This window comes from Nicotiana sylvestris, chromosome 1, assembly GCF_000393655.2.
Source record: "Nicotiana sylvestris chromosome 1, ASM39365v2, whole genome shotgun sequence".
Taxonomy (NCBI): domain Eukaryota; kingdom Viridiplantae; phylum Streptophyta; class Magnoliopsida; order Solanales; family Solanaceae; genus Nicotiana; species Nicotiana sylvestris.
In genome coordinates, this window is record NC_091057.1 from 137,721,789 (window position 1) to 137,740,680 (window position 18,892).

General features: G+C 33.0%; 2 protein-coding genes across 4 annotated transcripts; one reads left to right on the top strand and one right to left on the bottom strand.

Annotated features, from left to right (window-relative positions):
* The first annotated feature begins 2,096 nt into the window (after window positions 1–2,096).
* Window positions 2,097–10,989, top strand: LOC104244662 (SART-1 family protein DOT2-like). 3 transcript variants are annotated; one of them, XR_715544.2, is made up of 3 exons: window positions 2,097–2,176; window positions 4,491–4,652; window positions 9,595–10,989. XR_715544.2 is itself a non-coding variant. In XM_009800134.2 (2 exons), exon 1 carries the CDS (start codon window positions 8,517–8,519, stop codon window positions 9,204–9,206), a length of 690 nt encoding a protein of 229 aa, XP_009798436.1. In that variant the 5' UTR covers window positions 8,024–8,516; the 3' UTR covers window positions 9,207–9,424; window positions 9,595–10,989. The 3 variants fall into 3 exon arrangements, 1 of the variants encoding a protein (XP_009798436.1); XR_011405573.1 differs by having other exon boundaries at window positions 2,108–2,176; window positions 4,503–4,652; XM_009800134.2 differs by lacking the exons at window positions 2,097–2,176; window positions 4,491–4,652 and adding an exon at window positions 8,024–9,424.
* A 3,059-nt stretch (window positions 10,990–14,048) lies between these two features.
* Window positions 14,049–15,178, bottom strand: LOC104244661 (protein SRC2-like). The gene has a single exon (XM_009800131.2). The coding sequence runs from the start codon at window positions 15,087–15,089 to the stop codon at window positions 14,220–14,222; it is 870 nt and encodes a 289-aa protein (XP_009798433.1). The 5' UTR covers window positions 15,090–15,178; the 3' UTR covers window positions 14,049–14,219.
* Between the last annotated feature and the right edge of the window lie 3,714 nt (window positions 15,179–18,892).

The following is an 18,892-nucleotide window of genomic DNA, read 5'->3' on the forward strand; positions in this document are numbered from 1 at the left end:
AATTAAAGATGAAGAACCAGAAGCCGAATTTGAAGAAGAACTAGAAGCCGAACCTGAAGCGGAACCAGAGATAGAATCAAATCCAGAACCAAATCTGGAATCAGGGACTGAATCAAATTCGGATTCTGTTACTCATGAACCTACATTGAGGAGATCTAAAAGAGTCACGAATGCTCCAGATAGGTTAACTCTCTCTCTTCACTATTTGCTTCTTACTGATGCTGGAGAACCAGAGCATTTTGTTGAAGCAATGCAGGTGATAGACTCTGATAAGTGGAAGCTAGCCATGAAAGAAGAGATGAATTCTCTTCAAAAGAATAAAACATGGATACTTACGGAGTTGCCAAAAGGAAAGAAGGCATTGTAGAACAAGTGGGTGTACAGAGTCAAGGAAGAGCATGATGGTAAGAAAAGATACAAAGCACGATTAGTAGTAAAAGGCTTTCAGCAGAAGGAAGGAATTAACTACACCGAGATCTTCTCTCCTGTAGTCAAATTAACTACTATCAGGTTGGTGCTAAGTATCGTAGCTGCAGAAAATTTGCATTTGGAGCAGCTAGATGTTAAAACTGCTTTCTTGCATGGTGACTTTGAAGAAGACATCTACATGAAGCAACCTGAAGGTTTTCAAGTTTCTGGTAAAGAAAACTTTGTGTGTAAGTTGAAGAAGAGTTTGTATGGTTTGAAACAAGCTCCCCGACAATGGTACAAGAAATTTGATGGATTCATGCATAAAAATGGTTTCACACGATGTGAGATGGACCATTGTTGTTATATCAAAAATCTTGATGAATCCTATATCATTTTATTGTTGTACGTTGATGATATGCTAATTGCAGGATCTAGCATTAATGAGATCAACTTGGTTAAGCAACAACTGGCGGAGGAGTTTGAAATGAAAGACTTAGGACCAGCTAAGCAAATGCTTGGGATGAGGATTAGTAGAAACAGGTCGGAAGAAACCTTAAAGTTGTCTCAAGAAAAGTACATACAGAAGGTACTAAGCAGGTTCAGTCTTCATGATGCAAAGACCAGAAGCACTCCACTTGGAAGCCATCTAAATCTGTCAAAGGACCAATCACCTAAGACAGATGAAGAAAGGAAGTACATGTCCAAAGTTCCGTATGCTTCAGCAGTAGGAAGTTTGATGTATGCTATGGTTTGCACTAGACCTGACATAGCCCATGCAGTTGGAGTTGTCAGTAGATACATGTCAGATCCAGGAAAGGAGCATTGGGAAGGTGTAAAATGGATATTGCGATATCTCAAAGGCACTTCAGGTATGACACTTTGTTTTAAAAGGAGCAATATTATCTTACAAGGTTTTGTTGATGCAAATTTAGGTGGCAATCTGGATAGTCGAAAAAGTACCACGGGCTACGTGTTCACCTTGGGTGGTAGTGCTGTTAGTTGGATGTCCAGACTTCAGAAAAGTGTTGCTCTATCTACCACTGAAGCAGAATACATGGCAATCTCAGAAGCTGGAAAAGAGATGATTTGGCTCAAGAATTTTCTTAAAGAGCTAGGTAAAGAGCAGGACAATTGTGAGCTTTTCAGCGATATCCAGAGTGCAATTCATCTTGCCAAGAATCCAGTGTTTCATGCAAGATCGAAGCATATCCAATTGAGGTATCATCATATCCGAGAGTTGATAAATGAAGGAACACTTTCCCTACAGAAGATACCAGGATCAAAGAACCCGTCAGACATGTTGACCAAAGTTGTCGGTGTTGACAAACTGAGGCTGTGCACTGCCTCAGTTAGCCTTCAAGACTGATAGAGTGAAGGCACCACCAGAGAATAGCAAATCTTTCTTTATTTTCTTTCTTGATGTAACATTGGTTTGAGAGGGAGATTGATAGGACCAAACCTGTTGTTGTATGTGAAAGTAGACAAAACAAAAGAAAGAAAAATCAAAAAGAGATGAAAATATGATGTAAGCGCTTACATCGACATTCTTGTGATGTAAGCGCTTACCTCAGCATTCTTATGATGTAAGCGCTTACATCGGCATTCTTATGATGTAAGCGCTTACCTCGGCAGGGCATTCAAATGCTTATAAATAGGGGTCTACATTTTCATTTGTAGAGCATCCCAAAACTTCTTCTTTCTATCTTCAATTAATAAAGAGCTATTCTTTGTGTGGCCGTGGAGTAGGCAAAAATTATCGAACCACGTAAATCTTGTCTTGTCTTGTGTTGTGCAATTTATTGTTTTTCTCTCTTAAATATTCTTTTCTTTCTATTAGCTTGATACGCTTCCCTACACTTTGCTCATTCCCTGATTTTCCAAACTAAAGTTTATAATAATATGTTTGCAGAAACATGGTGCCATACCATAACATGGCTTCGTTTTTCGTACAATTTATTCTGCTACATTGTCAATTCTTTTTATTAGGCAAAAATGAAATATATTTTGTCTATTAATTGACTGCATAATATATAGAAGTTCATGAGTTAAATAGATCTCCAAAGGAAACTGTAACTTTCTTCAATGTGCTAGCTAACGTTTTCTGCTGTTGTAGTTTAGTAAAGCCAATATCATATCAGCTTTATGATTCCAATTGTCCTAATTAAGTTAACCCTGGATGATCCATCCGTATTTAACTTATTTTGAGGGGGTTCCATCAAATTTCATGATATGTTCAGGCATCTTTTCCTTAATTCTATTCCTTTCCAGAAATCATGATATAAGTATTTCATAGTCTTTTACGAGAATGGGTTTGAAGATAATATGCTCTTTCTTTTCGTCGAATGGCTGGTATTTCTTGTTAGCTGAAATGCGGAAAAAAGAAGAAGCTCTTTCAATAACATTATAAAGCTTCTGGAAAATACATATGTAGACAGATTTTGTGGTTAAAATTAACTATCGTCAAAGCTAGGGTAGTTCAAGTAGAAGAGAATATATTTGTAGACAAATTTTGTGGTAAATGATATATACTCCCATTTTAATTTGTGACACTTAAAGTTAAATTGTTTTCTTGTAAATATTCAGTATATATTAGTGTTTTTTGTTCCATATAGTTACTCAGGATTACCTTATTAGTATGATCTGACAATTTGAATATAGTGTGTGAAGGTTTCAAGTTAAAAAGGTAGCTAAACCTAACATCATGTTGACGGTTTACGTTAAACTTTGTTATACTCGATTTTTTGTCCTTTTTTATTCCTATGGACAATCGATTCTTTTTCCAAAGTAGAAGGAAGTGAAACTTCCAAAGGTTAATTAAAGATGGAAACACGACTTCCTCAAGGTGAATTACTTATCCGTTCCTAGTCTCCTATAAGAAAAAAATCATTCGAGTAATATTGTTAACTGTCTTTTCTGTTGGTATAAAGGATCTCTCCACTCTTATCATCATCGAAGTTCCTTACACATGACAGTCTAGTATTCTTATAAGTATCAAGTTTACATAGCACGATATAGAGTTTCTTATGTTTGTTGATGACGTCAAACTTTCTTTCATAAGAGGCTTATATTTTATACGTTAAGCAAGTGTGTACACAAGTTTATGATTTTAATAGATCATATGCTCATATGTCTCATCTTTTCTCAAATGTGAACTCTATATTTGATAAAGTCGTGACACTCTTCTACTGATCGATCACATATTTGATGTTCATTTGTTCCTTACTTGGAAAGTTATCCATATTATATCGAGCTTCATCGTGACCTTATTGGGTTCTCTGAATCTATCATAACCCTTCTACTTGAGTACTTGATAGTCCCACATGTTCGTCATTCGATCGATATTGCTCCATTGAGTCGAACTTCACGTTAAATTTGTAGTCTCTTGTCGCTAGTTTTGAGTTGATGTTGTGCATTAGAAGGTAAATGCCATAATAATATCCATAACATCTTATAAAGGATAACGAGCATGTATATTTCTGAACGTTTCATAACTTGAAGAAGTACAATATGATGTATTACTATATGATGTATTACATTCTCCCTCTATGTATATATACCACTTCAGTTGGGAATGTTATTATATACCACTGAGCAGATCTCAGCTGGGAATGTTATTTCCACCATCGAGATATAATGGGTTAGGAATGGCCCTATGTGGCATATATACTCTATTATGATTATCACCACTGAGCTATAATCGGTTGGGAATGACCCTATGTGGCAAATATATAGCCCTATATATGTGGCATACATAATGTATTATAAGTAAAGGACTGAACCTAATGTACGACCATCCCAAGTGTTACAGGGAACTATCCCAGAATATGGCTTCACACAGGCCACAGCGATCTAGATATATCATCAGAAAGACTCGAAAAAATATTCAGAGCGACTTAAATACTGTAAGACTTCATATGAGTTCATGTAGGATGTTTCAGTCTTCTGATGTATTTAGTTGATTTCATTCCATTTGTCTCTTGTATGAGGTTTTGTATTTGTACATTCTTTTCTATATCCCTTATGTACTCGGTACAATCTTTCTGATGTCCCTTTTGCCGGGACCGCTGCATTTGTTATAGTCCACATTGCAGGTCCAGATATACAGGTTGGCAAACTTTCTCGCTAGATAGTGCAAATGTTCAGCAGAAGGGTTGTAAGTGAGTCAAGCCCAGTGTCCTCACTGATGTTAAAGATACGCGTAGGTCAGGCCCTGTGCCAACGCTTGTATCAGTTATTCAGTTGTAAGTATTCATCGAGGCTTCATACACAATTTTAGTGGGTTTACTTGCATCTCTAGTTCTACATCTATTTCATGTCTCAGGCCCGTGGCCACGGTCGTATACAAAAGTCTTTTACATTTCATATTTGCCTTTGCAAGTTATGGCATGTAATCTATTACAAGTATATGGTAGTTTCATATGTATAGAGTATAATCCGCCCCATCCAGAATGTGACAGGTTTAATAAACAGAAATCGGCAATTAAATAACAATATGCTTGCTCATATTGAGTTATTTTAAACTGTTTTCCAATGCTTCAAACTGTCCTGCAATTGAAATTTGACTTATTTTAAAAAAAATATTTTTGCAACATTGATAATAGAGTTTATCATACTGCGGCCACGAGGGGTGTAACAAAAAAAAAAGGACAAGAGAATTCCATTCATATTTAAGGTAGGTGATTAAATAAATGAGGGTAGTTTAGTAAACAAAAGTGTGTTTTTTTTGGGGGGAAAAAAATTGGCAAACAAGCTCTTAAAATTAAAATACTCCCTCCCTTCACTTTTACTTGTCCATCATACTAAAAATATATTTTTACTTTTACTTAGAGAAGGACAATTTTTGTTCTTTTTGTTTTATCCTTATCATTAACTATTTATTTCCCAAATCATTTAACAAAACTTTTGATTTGGGTAAATATATTAACAAATACCAAATCCTAAATACAATTACTAATCTTAATTTAATTTCGACATGTATAATTACTGCTCGAACTGCATCTGGTTACAAAATGGATCAGAAGGGTTTAATTGTAATCTATACTATATTAAAAGCACGAAGGCCTTTAGCGAAATGTCGTTCGCCTTTTTTACCCTTTAACAATAGATTTTATATTGGATAAAATTGTAATTTAATTATTTTTCTAATATTTACAATTTGAAGTCAAGTAAATTTAGGTTATTGAATATTTCCTTATTTAAACTACCACATAGGAAGTTGAAATCAAATAAGATTTTATAACCTTATATAAATCCTTTACTTATTGCAATGTTATAATGCAATATAATTTTGACAAAACGTATTCTATATCATGTGAGTCTGATTGCGCAAAGCATACGTATTCTATAATTATTTTTCTCAACGTTTGAAACTACTTCAAGTTAATTTTCCCTATTGGAAAGATCATTAGATCATTCCGAAGTGCTGTTCAGTTGGCATTAACTCGTCATGTTTGCTTAACCTTGAAAACAAAAGTGGACTTACTTATACCCTTTAAAAGATGAAATATTTCTTTCAAATTAGAGTCCATATTGAATAAGATAGTTTTTTATCAAATCCGAAATATTTCTTTACTAGATATTAAGCACATCTTGACTGCGCAAAATTGTCATTTATTTATTTTTCCTAATATTTAAAATTTTAAAATTAATTAAACTTTTAAATCTTTCCTTCTTTAAAATCAATTTTTCTTTTTACCTTATATAAATTCTTTCCTTACCCGAATTAGGTAACGAAATCATAATTTCCCATATTTTTATTCCTAACATTTATGATTATTAAATCAATTAAAATGTATTTATTAAACACTTCCTAATTTATCAAATTAAAAATAATAAGATTACTATTATTGTGAAGAAGGATATGATAGCAAGAAAATTCAAAAAGCTCCTAAAATTTCAAGGCCAAGTGAACAAAGATGTTCAAAAAGTTCTAAGCAAGCAAGACAATATCGTGTTTTTTTTTTCCTTTCTATTTTACCTAAAATAAAAATATTATTTAAAAATTAAAAAATTAAAATTTGGTTTTTATGAAAAATAAACAAAACGGTCCCATTAGATTTTATATAGGGGATGTCAATGATTCTATGAAACTCAACTAAAAACCAAATTAACAGAATCTTTCCAACCGATTATTAGGTTTTTCTTGATAAAGTTATAGGTACGATAAAAATCTATGACCGCAACGAATATTTAGGATAATTTTTTTATTTTTTAAATAAAATAAAAAATACCTGATCGAACTGAATAAATTTATATATCGAATTGAATAAATTTAAATATATATATATATATATATTATATACTAAGTTTAAAAATAATAAAGCATTAATATAACGTTAATAGAATTGCAATTAATTTTTTTCTAATATTTTTAGTTTGGAATTTATTACACAATTTATAATGGAATGTTATTAGAAACAAAAGAAAAATCTTGACTGAATAAACCTCAAAATAAAGAGACATATACGCATTTATATCAAAAGAGAAAAGATGGTGGTAAATAAAAAATTTACTTAGCAATTTTCCCCCCTAACAGTTGATATTATTCTTCTCCTTTTATATCAAATTAAAATAATAATAATAATAATAATAATAATGTAGGTAGCATAAAAGGAAAAATAAAATGTTAAAAGTCCTGAATTGTGATTTCGCCAGAAAGGTAGTAACAAAGAAATTTTTAAGTACTTGGTTGATATTTCTATTAGCTAAAAGCTTGCAAATCGGTACATTGAAAAGGTGACATTCGTTCTTTACCAAGTTAGCAAAATAGGATCAATATTATCTTCCTAAGGAATTTAAACTATTTTTCTTAAGTACTTATTTTATAACTCAAAATATATTTAAAAATAATATTAAGTAAATTTTTAAATGTGTGCTCATTGATTTGGAGTATGAATGTATTCTAAATGAATTGTCATTATTTTATTGTATCTTGGAGTATGAATGTATTCTAAATGAATTGTCATTATTTTATTGTATCTTTGAAATATATAAGTCCTCATAAATCATAATAAGACATTTGAAAACTTCTACATGATAAGATTTTTTTCATTTATTGAGCTAGCTAAATGGGATGGCATTAATCATTTCAGGAAATTTTCTTTAATTTTTATTTTATAATTATGTATAATTCAAACACATTATCTTCAGGTACGCGTTTTGTGTGTGTACTCATATCAATAAACACCTAATTTACAAAGTATATAAATTTATTGTATTCATAGGAACTTATAATTTTTCTTAATTTTCATTTATTAACTCAAGCTAATTTCCAATAAAATATTACTCTTTGAGATAGGGTACACGCGCAATGCGCGTATCAAAATACATAATATTATAGTTCGACGCGTGCTGCCCGCTTTCTTCGAGGTTTGACACGTCCTTACCTAGCAAAATTTGGGATTATTCTGGGCTTCTTCGGTTTTCTTTGTGCAAATCTTTGATGATTTCTCAAGTTCCTCCTCTTCCTTGCTCCCTATTCCTCTTCCAAGTTTCTACTTGAACATGTAGTATACCTTTACTTTAAATATATAGAGCAAGAGACAGAATTTTATAACATTTTTATTATATATGTATTAATATATACAGTTGGACACATAGTAAGAAATTAATTTTATCCGCACAAAAAAAATTGACTCTCTAAAGTAATTAGAATTATAGTTAAAATCAAAGTAAAAGAAAGAACCAAAAAAAAAAGTCAAAACCTATATCCGACATTGGAGTTGGAAGAAAAAAAGTAACAAAGACGTAGGTTATAGGGTAGGAGATTTGGATTAAAATAAAAAATATATAAAGGTTAAAATAAAATTGTGAAGTAATAAGTTAGGGCATAATTAAAAAGAAAAATAAGAAATAGTTTCATCACACCAAATCGATTGTTTTAAAAAAAAGGTTCTTTTATTGTTTCTGAATAATACATTTATAATACAATACAATCAATTTTAATTAAACAATAAAAATAAACATTGTTTTGAGATAACAATACAAATACAATGGGCAACAAGCATCCAAACAAGCCGTTAATCTCTTAACTATACATACACCTTTTCCGTTCTTCGTCTCTTTCGTTCCTCCTCTTTGGAAGTCATCACAGTTTTTGAGAGAAGATGGACCTAGTTGATGCAGTAGTATTTGATGATGATAATAACGAGGAGTTGAGAAAATACTATGAAAGAGCCAGAAATCTTGCTTTGAAAAGGCAAGAGGGCCTTGCCAAAACTTTTCCAGAGTCGATTGCTTCGCTAATTGCCACTCGCCGTCCAAATAATTTAACCCCGGATGATAATCCTAGTTGTGTATCTGAAGAGAACAAGCAGGTTGTCTTTACAGAGACGGGAGAGTTTGTCTCGGGTCTTCATCAGTTTGATGAATTAGACGAACAAAAACACGTTGATGTTCTGCCAAATCCCTCAATTGAGGAAAAGGAGCCTTCTGTAAAGGAGGAGGAAACGGGAATAACTCCAGATGAGACGATACGTGAAGTTCCAATTGGAAAGGGTTTGTCAGTAGCTCTCAAACGTCTGAGAGAACGAGGTACACTCAAGGAAGATATTGAGCGGGGTGGTCGAAACACGGACAAGAAAAAAAGCAAGCTCGGCGGCGATCAGGAGGAAGGGGAAAAAGTAATACACATTGAGAGGACTGATGAGTATGGGCGAATTCTAACTGAAAAGGAGCAATTTCGGTTGCTTTCGCATCAATTTCATGGGAAGGGGCCTGGAAAGAAAAAGCAGGAAAAACGTATGCGGCAATACCAGCAGGAGCTCGAGATAAAAAAGATGAATAATTCATATTAAAACAGGGCAAACTAGTGATCCTACAAGTGGTTTTGCTACAGCTGATAACAAAGTTGAACACTTTTATCGCAAGGCTGCAGGAGAATACTCACTGCCTTCAATTCCGCAATATGATTTTTATTCTAATCATATTTTGTTTCAAATTGGTGTTGTTTAGTTGTTTTTTCTTTAGATTCACCTGGATTTTTACAATTGCAGCTGATTGATTAGATGATTTGGTATGTCATGATGTTACATTTTGGATATTCCTTTTTGTTTATTTAAAATTATTTTTTCACTGGAGAGGGGTGGTGGTGGAGACTGGCGCATTTCATTTTTGTTCTATGTTCCTTTCCGTATTGTATTTCAAAATTAATCTCTAATATGTTTGATAATCTGATATATGTAGAGGTATTTGCATTGGCAAAAAGGAAAATGAGCAATACTGCGGGCTTGATTGTTCTGAGAGCAGTTGTTCATATCCATGATTTCCGGTTCTGTCAACAACATCAACTTCGTATCAGAATATAGTCAAGAATGAATGCAACACTTGTCGAAGTTAGTTGACATTCAGATGACTAAAGAAAAAAAATTGTGTACTTATGACAATTTTAAAAGAATCTCTCGATATGTTTCTCAATGAGATTAATTTATTAGACTAACCGTTATCCTGTTGTGTATACTCATGCAAATTCATCTTATACAGTTTTTTCTACAGAGTTTTACACAAAAGTTGCCTGCGTTCCTTTCAGTTTTAGGAGTAAAGTTTAGTTAGCAATCTCTATTATTGAAGTCAATATTGGAAACCTGCGGGCAATTCTAACATTCATGGTAAACCAGAAAACCAATAGATCATTCTAAGAAATTGGGAATTTATTAATAATACTACATACAGTAGCTTCATCTTTACAATGTGGAAATGCAGATCCAATGCAGTCAAAGAATAAAGAAGAAGGGAGGATCTCTAGGAGTTACCTGACTTATTTCCCTTTCCTCTACAGGTATATAGTATGACTGTTTTATGTGTTTGTCTTTTTTAATTAATGATGACCAGTTTACTTCTTCATTGTGGAATTCTTTGATTCGTTTCCTCTGCAATCTCATATAATGCACCATTGGTATGGATTATACATCAATTTTTCATCAGGAAAACCTTTTTGTCTGGTTTACACGGATATATTTGATCCTGTGAGTTTGATTGGAGAAGAAAGTCATAAATCATAACTTCTATTAGTATTTTCAAGAACAAAATGCAGCACATCTTCTATGCTAATTCAGTGTATTTCTATCCTATTTCAATTTAATTTGGTGTAGTTCTATCCTATCTCATCACCCACCCTTCGATGTTCCCATAATTTTATCATATTTTGATTTATATATCATCTTTCAAAATTACACAAATACACGTCTTAATTTTTATGTGAAAGATTACAGTCATGACAGGAGGAAGAAAAATCCTGTACAAGATGAAGGTCAGTGGTCTGAATAATTTGTGAATTGGTTCCTTGTTTTGGTTGCTTAAGCTGTGATTTAGATGCTTAACCCTATTGCTGAATGATGCAGGGCGTACATATCAAGTGTATGTATGTATTTGGCGCATTTTGTGTTAGTCTCAAGGTTTTGTTTCTTTGGTCATTGAGTTCTTTTTTAATTCATAAGGATCAAGGGCAGTGGAATAAATAAATCCGAATATCTTGACATATGAAAGATTATAGCAGCAAATCAGCTCAGAAAGCTCTAGTATATGCAATCAAACATGAATAGAAATAACCTATTTGTAAGGTCAAACGGTAAATTTTTGTAAGCACGACTGTGTTTTTGCATTCAACATGCTACTTCACATATGCATTACTTCAAGTATAGCTGAAGTTTGACAAGGAGGGAAGGAGTTGCACACTAAGTTATCGGAGAGTGATGTGATCAAGTGGGTGTAGGCTGTGCTACCACCAGCAAGGGAGTCTTGAATGTTAGCTTTAAGTGGTATGTGCATAGTATTTATAACTATTTGACATTGTATAATTCATAGAGAGGTGAACTGATAATGGCTCCTTTGATCGATTATGTAATTATGTTCTTAGAATATAATCATATTTCGTTAGGAACATTTGTGAAATTAGCTATTACTGAAGCTTTTGAATATCCGATGATGATATTTAGTTGCGAAAAAATGGAATTCTGATACTGCAACAATTTCATTCTATCCATTACACAGTTTGTAGCTTCAATCTTCTTTTAATTTGATTTGCTTTTGTTTCTGATTTAATTCTGCATTGCCTCTTTATAAATGCATCTTGTATTTCAGAATATGGCCATTGCATTTGCTGTTCATTCATCTACGAATCCTTCATTTGAAGACTTTTTCAATGGTAATCGATGACTAATTAGATGAGTATGCAACAACTAGTAAGGTTATTTACACTAGATCAGTAAAAAAATGGTTGTTGAGTTTAGGTTTCTGTAGGACTTTATATTTCTGTCCTTGTTAATATCTCCATATCATTTGTCAAGTATTGTATAAAGATCATGTTGGTCAAAAAAACTTTCTTGCTTTTCCACGACCTCAATGTTTCACTTGCTTAACTAGTTTAATGCATGGTTTTGTAAACTTAAGTGCCTCAGGAATTTGGTTGTTAGAAACTGTTCTAAAGACCATTATCTTCTCCATTTTGTTGCTTGGTTTCTGTAGCGAATATCTTCTTTTTGCGTTTTCCAACTTGTTTGTGAGAAAGCAAAATTTATTATTGATATTCTATGTTACAATGAGCCTTATTTATATGTATACGTAACACATAATGTACTCCTATTACATAAGAGATTAGGACTATTTACGTATATTTACATAACTATTCTAACACTCCCTTCAAGCTGGTGCTTATAAATCATATGTACCAAGCTTGTTATATATGTAGCTAATACGAGGACCAGTGAGAGACTTGGTGAAAATATCTGCAAGTTAATCATTCGACTTCACAAATTTTGTAGCAATATCTCCCGAGAGTATCTTTTCTCTGACAAAGTGACAGTCAATCTCAATGTGTTTAGTTCTCTCATAGAACACTGGATTTGACGCAATATGAAGAGCAGCTTAATTATCACACACAAGTTTCATCTGGTTGATCTCACCAAATTTCAACTCTTTGAGCAACTGTTTGATCCAAATTAGCTCACATGCCGCCATAGTCATTGCTCGATATTCTGCTTCTGCACTAGATCAAACAACCATATTCTGTTTCTTGCTCTTCCAAGATACCAAATTACCTCCTACTAAGACACAATATCCAAACGTAGAACGTGTATCAGAAGGTGAACCTGCTCAATCAACATCTAAGTATCCAACAATCTGCTTATGACCTCGATCCTCAAACAATAAACATTTGCCTGGAGCTGATTTTATATATCGAAGAATGCGGACAATTGCATCCCAATGACTATAATAGGAGGAATCCATAAACTAACTCACAACACTCACAGGAAAGGAAATGTCAGGTCTAGTCACTGCGAGGTAATTTAATTTACCAACGAGCCGCCTATATCTTGGAGGATCGCTAAGAGGCTCCCCCTGTCCTAGCAGAAGTTTTGAATTCGGATCCATCGGCGTGTCAACAGGTCTACAACCTGTCATTCCTGTCTCCTCAAGAATGTCTAAGGCATACTTTTGTTGTGAAATCACAATGCCTGAGCAAGACTGAGTAACCTCAATACTCAGAAAATGCTTTAATCTGCCCAGATCCTTAGTCTGAAAGTGCCGAAAGAGATGCTGCGTCAACTTGGTAATACCATCCTGATTATTGCCGGTAATAACAATATCGTCAACATAAACGACCAGATAAATACAGAGATTTGAAGCAGAATGCCGATAAAACACGGAGGGATCAGCTTCACTACGATTCATGCCAAACTCTTGAATAACTGTGCTAAACTTACCAAACCAGGCTCGAGGAGATTGCTTTAGACCATATAAACCTCATCCTCAAGGTCACCGTGAAGAAAATCATTCTTAATGTCCAACTGATAGAGAGGCCAATAGCGAGCAACAGCCATGGATCGAAAAAGGTGAATTGATGCTATTTTAGCCATGGGAGAGAAAGTATCATCATTTATGCATTCTCACAGTTTCTGTGCAGCATTCTACATTTTTTTTTGCATTTCTGCGTAGCGTTCTGCATGTCTCATTTCTTGACAGCAACTTTGCATTTCTGCAGTGTCATATCTCATCCTAACTAGTTGGTCTTCAAGGGCTATTTATGCCTATGCCTGATTCTTTGGGCAATATGTCCTTTAGACTTAATATTTTAAGCTGCTCCATTTCCTGAGATGGAGTAGATAGAATCCTGTTGGCATCATTATTTTGCGAACATCAAAGTGCAATTTAATAGTTAACACAGAGAGAGTAACAAAATGCAAGAATTCTAATATAGTATGTGTTATTGATGGAAGTGTCTACTTGCAGAGAGTAATGAGATGATCAGTAACAAAACTGTTTACCCTCTCTCCCACAAATTGAAAATTCCCACTCCCTCACCGAATATAAGATAAAACTCACCGAATTATGAGGCAACTTTTTTATCTCACAGTTTTGTGAACCCAAAAGTGTAAGATTGGGGTCCACAAATTTGTGAGATAAAAATGAACCTCGTAGAACTAGTTTAAGTTGTATGAGACACAAAATAAAACTTCTCCACAGACAGACACATACACAGACTATTTGCAAACAGTGATTGCTCTATAGTGGGGAATACAAAGATCTATAATGTTTTTTGCTTCAACGAAAAATTAATTGTAAAGTCGGGTTGTAGGGGAACTCTTGCACGAAAAATTGTACCCAAGAGAATTAAAATATAAAAAAAAATATAACAAGTAGTCTTAGGAACTAAAAGCATATTCAGTTAGAAAATCGTAGCAAGAAGTAGTCAATGACTCTTCAATACAAGAGATCTAAACAAATAAAAGAACTTCCAAAATATACAAAGTACTGCAGCTTATTATATCTCCAAAGAACAAAATAAAACAAAATTACAAAGCACCAAAATTAATCTAAAAATCAAAGCCACCCATATCTCCCATGGCATCTCCGTAGCCATCATCATAAGCAGCCATCTCTCCAACATCCGAAACCATATCTCCCACCAACAAACCACCAAGCAATCCAGCACCCAATCCCAAGCCTAATCCACCTCCCATTCCAAACTTGTTCTTTTTCTTAGGTTGTTGCACCGGTGGATATCCGTACCCAGGTTGTTGTACGGGTGGATACCCGTAACCAGGCTGTGGTTGCGGATATCCATACCCAGGTGCACCACCAGCAGGTGGGTAGCCAGCGTGTGGATATCCACCATAAGAAGTTTGAGGAGGAGGAGGAGGATACGCATATCCGGGATTTTGCTGATTATAAGCCATACCATATGATGCACCAGCAGCATGTGGCGGCGCAGGATAAGCAGTAACAGGCTCATGATTTACCTCTTTCTTTTGATCAGCCGCTGTAAATTTTTCACCAAATTTGTAAGAAAATTTCAAAGTACCCTTTGGTTTTCCGCTCTCTGTTATTACTGGATATTCAACAAACCTCTCAGCTGTGCCATTAGAAGTAGACTGATTAAAGAGATCATGAATAGGAACAGAGACTTCACCAATTTTTGTGTCACCTAAGGTACGTTCAGATTTGAGACGAAAGATGAGGTAAAGCCCTGGTTTTGTGAGGGAAGTTTCGTCAAGAGTGAATTTCATTGAGTGATTCCACTTAGGATTTGTGCCACTATTTTTGTGGACGAAGGTTTTTTGCTTATTGGTTTGGCTAGGATAAGAGATGGAGACTTCAACATAGACATCCATTTTAGAGAAAGTATTGACATTCTTTATGCCGTCTGCGGCAATAACTTTGATGTCTAATGGACGTAACTCCATTGCTTTGGATTGTTGAACTAGTTAGCAAAGAAAGAAACTGGGAGAATGAGAAAATAATCGTGAGGAAAGTGTGATATTCTGTTTGTTGTGACTCTGTTTATTGGGGAAAGAAAGAGTGTATTTATAGGAAAGGATAATGACGAAGGAAGGAAAAGACAAGGAAGGTTCACGTGAACCGACTCTTCATTAGCCCCAATAATAAATTAGTGTTTTTTACTCGCACCAAACAAAGCGGTTAATTGGTTAGTAAGCAATTACACTTGAATTCAGGGTCAGATTTTTATCGTGCCGTTCTTTAATTCAACATCAATGCCAGGTATTATCACTTTAGCCCGAAAAAGTATATAAAATTTATATAATTTTTATACATAATATATTAAATACATATATATATATATATTCCAACAAAAATTATTGTGGAGTGTTAAGTACTCCTTCATCTTTAATCAGAGGTCTCAAGTTCGAGCTCCTGGATATGGAGTCGTCTTTGTTAGGGAGCGCTTTACCCCAATGTGCGACTTTCCAGCCCGAATTCGGATTTAGTCGAGCCCTAATGTGGGTACCGGACACCGGATGAGAAACAAATATATATATATATATATACATATACATATTTTTTTGGCTACTATTTTGCGAGCGGCTATACCATATCATTTTCTCTATTTAAGGAGAAGATTTACAGCCTATTTGGCAAAGCTTGTTTTTGGTCAAAAATATTTTTTTCTCAAAGTTAATGTGTTTATTCAAGTTTTTAGAAGGAAAAAATATATATTTTTGAGTAGTAAAACAAACAATTTTTACGAGCAGCAAAAAGTATATTTTTCTCGAAAATACTATTTTTGATGAAAATACACTTAGAAGCATATTTTTAAAAGTTTGATTAAATACTAATTATTGTTCAAAAACAGTTTTCAAATAAATTAGTCAAACACAAATTACTTCTCGCCAAAAGTATTTTTAAAAAAAATACCTTTTAAAATAAGTTGCTTTTAAAAAATACTTCTAAAATTAAGCCTTTAAAAACTTGGACAACAGACTAAATTGTTAAAGGATTACAAATCTAAATGTAGTGCCAAAAAAGTTTAAAATCTTATTACCCGTCCACTTGGTCTATTTTCCACCCTTACTTTTACTATGTAAAAGAAGGTAGTATCTAGTTTTCTTTTTTTTTTCTTTTTAAATTAAAAGAAAGGTAAGGTATCTAGTTCGAGTACCAACTGCAAGTACACGATTTGATTGGGTCCATATTTATGTTACTACTTAAAAGGGCAAATTCACTTTTCTGAAGGGGTTTCAATATCCAGAAAAAGCGAGAGTGTCCTACGGGATTATGATATTTTGTTGCTTAATAAAATAGTAGACGCGTTATCCCCATCAGAATACTACTAGTATTTATCCCTTTTTTCCTTATCTTAAGCGCCCAAGTCAGACCAAACTTCGCGTCAACTGCGTGCGGAAATTTTAGAATATTCCCAAACGGCCTTACGGAATAAGCTATACGCAATTTTGACGAAATTTCGAAGGCATGATATCAGAGTATTAAATTAAATTAAATCGAAAAGTACTCCAACTATAAAGATTCTTTTGTTATTAATTAAATTATTGTACTATTGCGTTTTATCATAAAAATCTCGTGTGAAATATTATAGGGAGAATTACATCTCGTCACTTGGCCCAACAACGCATTAAAAAATGGTTCATATTTGAAGCTCTTACCCAGTATAGTCTAATTTGTACATAATCTAAAAATTAATTTTCACCAGTTAGCTCACCCCTTATTTCTTCATTCCCCTTTTTTCTTCGTTCTTCTTCTCCTTCTCATGTCAGCCTTTGCACAACAAAATTTCTCTACTATTGTTATTCTCCTTCAATTCTTTTTCGGATTTCAATGGTTAACTAAGGATTTGAAAAAAAGTCACCATTACAAGTGGTTCAAAGATTCGATTTCAGAAATTGAGTTTTCCGATTTGTTAGTTGTTTGGAATGGGTGTTGTCTTAATTGATTGGAATCATCAAGATGAGTTCAAAACTTAAATTTCAGGTGATTTGGAGTAGCTTTCGGCTATATTTGAGTTAAAATTTAGAGGATGCCCAAGGAAGAAGAAGAACACGTGAAGCTACATTGATAGGATTCATTTATATAATATTGTATAAATAATATATAATAGTGTATAAAAATAATTTATACACTATTATATCCAAGGTTGATACATTGTTTACATGTATTTGGTGAATTTCTCGTATTTTCTTCTTCTTCTTCTCATTCTTCTTATACACATATATACATAGTGTATCAAGAATATTTTCACTCTGTGATTATACATCTTTATACACTTTTATACAACTATAAATATATTGTACCTCTTTGTATAAAAGTGTATGACGAAATTTTTGTACGATTTTCACTTGCAATTCTTGTATAAAACTAGTTCAAATCTCCAGCAAATAACTTCAAACTTTGTATACAACCTACTTAGACTATTTCTAATAAGTTCAAACAATACCCACTCCAAATTTATCACAAAATCATAATCAAAATTTAACAAGATTAGCATTAAAGAAGATGAGATTTTAGGTTTCCCGCGTTTGTTTTTGCTTTTTGCATTTTGCAGTTGTGATAGGTATGTATAAACCTGAAAAAATACAAAATTTTATAAAAAAAAAAACAAAGAAGTATTGGTTATGGAAGAAGGCACGAATGAGTGTTGACTAAATGGGAAATTAATTTTTCTTTTCAGTTTTGTTTGCATATGATTCTTTTTCATTAATTAAATTAAATATTTATGGGCGAAAAATGAGGAGAGAGCTACAATAGGGATAGGTAGAAATAAATGAGGTTGTTATAATTAGAGGGAATGACAAAAGAAAAAATCTTATTGATATTTTGCTACACATTTACAAACTTGTAATTGTGCAAAAATAGTACAATATCGACTTATGAAGTGCATTATTCTGTAACTTTATCAATATTATATAAGTAAGAGAATTTTGAATGGACATAAAATCACAACCTCTAAAATACTTGATCACTCTGTGGAAGTCCAAATTATACATGAATAATGCTTTTTTCTTGACAAAATACGTAAAAAAGGTCGATCTTTATGTAGATTTTTGTTGCATTTCTAGATTTCTTTTTTCCACCCAGCTAAAACCACACAAATTACAAATATTTGAAAACAGAATCGGATTACCGAATATGCTTTGTTTTAAAAAATAATTGCGCTAAAATCGTATCTAACGATTTGAAGTATAATCATATCTTGGGAGATTTATATGTCTGGTCAAAACAATAAAAGTCTTCTATTAATTTACGATCCCAAAAAGGTGACATATATGGTGGTGGAATTGGATTCTTCACTAGCACCAAAAGTCTTTTCGCCTAAGCCGCCAAAAATTGCTTATTTTGAAATGTAATTTTATTCAAAAATATTTTTTTATTTTTACAAAATATCATTTTGTGTGTGGTCAATTCATTTGAGTAGTGCTTTTTGCAAGTTAATTTTGTTTGACCAATCTTTTCAAAAAGTACTTTATAGTATCAAATTATGAAAAAGGACAGTTGCTATAATTTTCAGCCAATATAAAATATAGTTATTCCAAAGCAATAACATTGAGTATTTGATATTACTTATTATTTACATGATAATTTAAATATACCAAAATACATCTCAATATAAATTTAAAATATACTCTTAAGAATAGGAGAAAGAGAATAAAAATATAATTAAAATAAAAAAGAGAAGAAAGATATAGTAGAAATAAAAAAGAAATAAAAATAAAAATAAAAATTAAATTAATGAGGA

What these genes read in the sequence shown, in the direction of transcription:
- LOC104244662 (XM_009800134.2), top strand. Translation starts at nt 8,517, where the DNA reads ATGGACCTAGTTGATGCAGTAGTATTTGATGATGATAATAACGAGGAG.
- LOC104244661 (XM_009800131.2), bottom strand. Translation starts at nt 15,089, where the DNA reads ATGGAGTTACGTCCATTAGACATCAAAGTTATTGCCGCAGACGGCATA.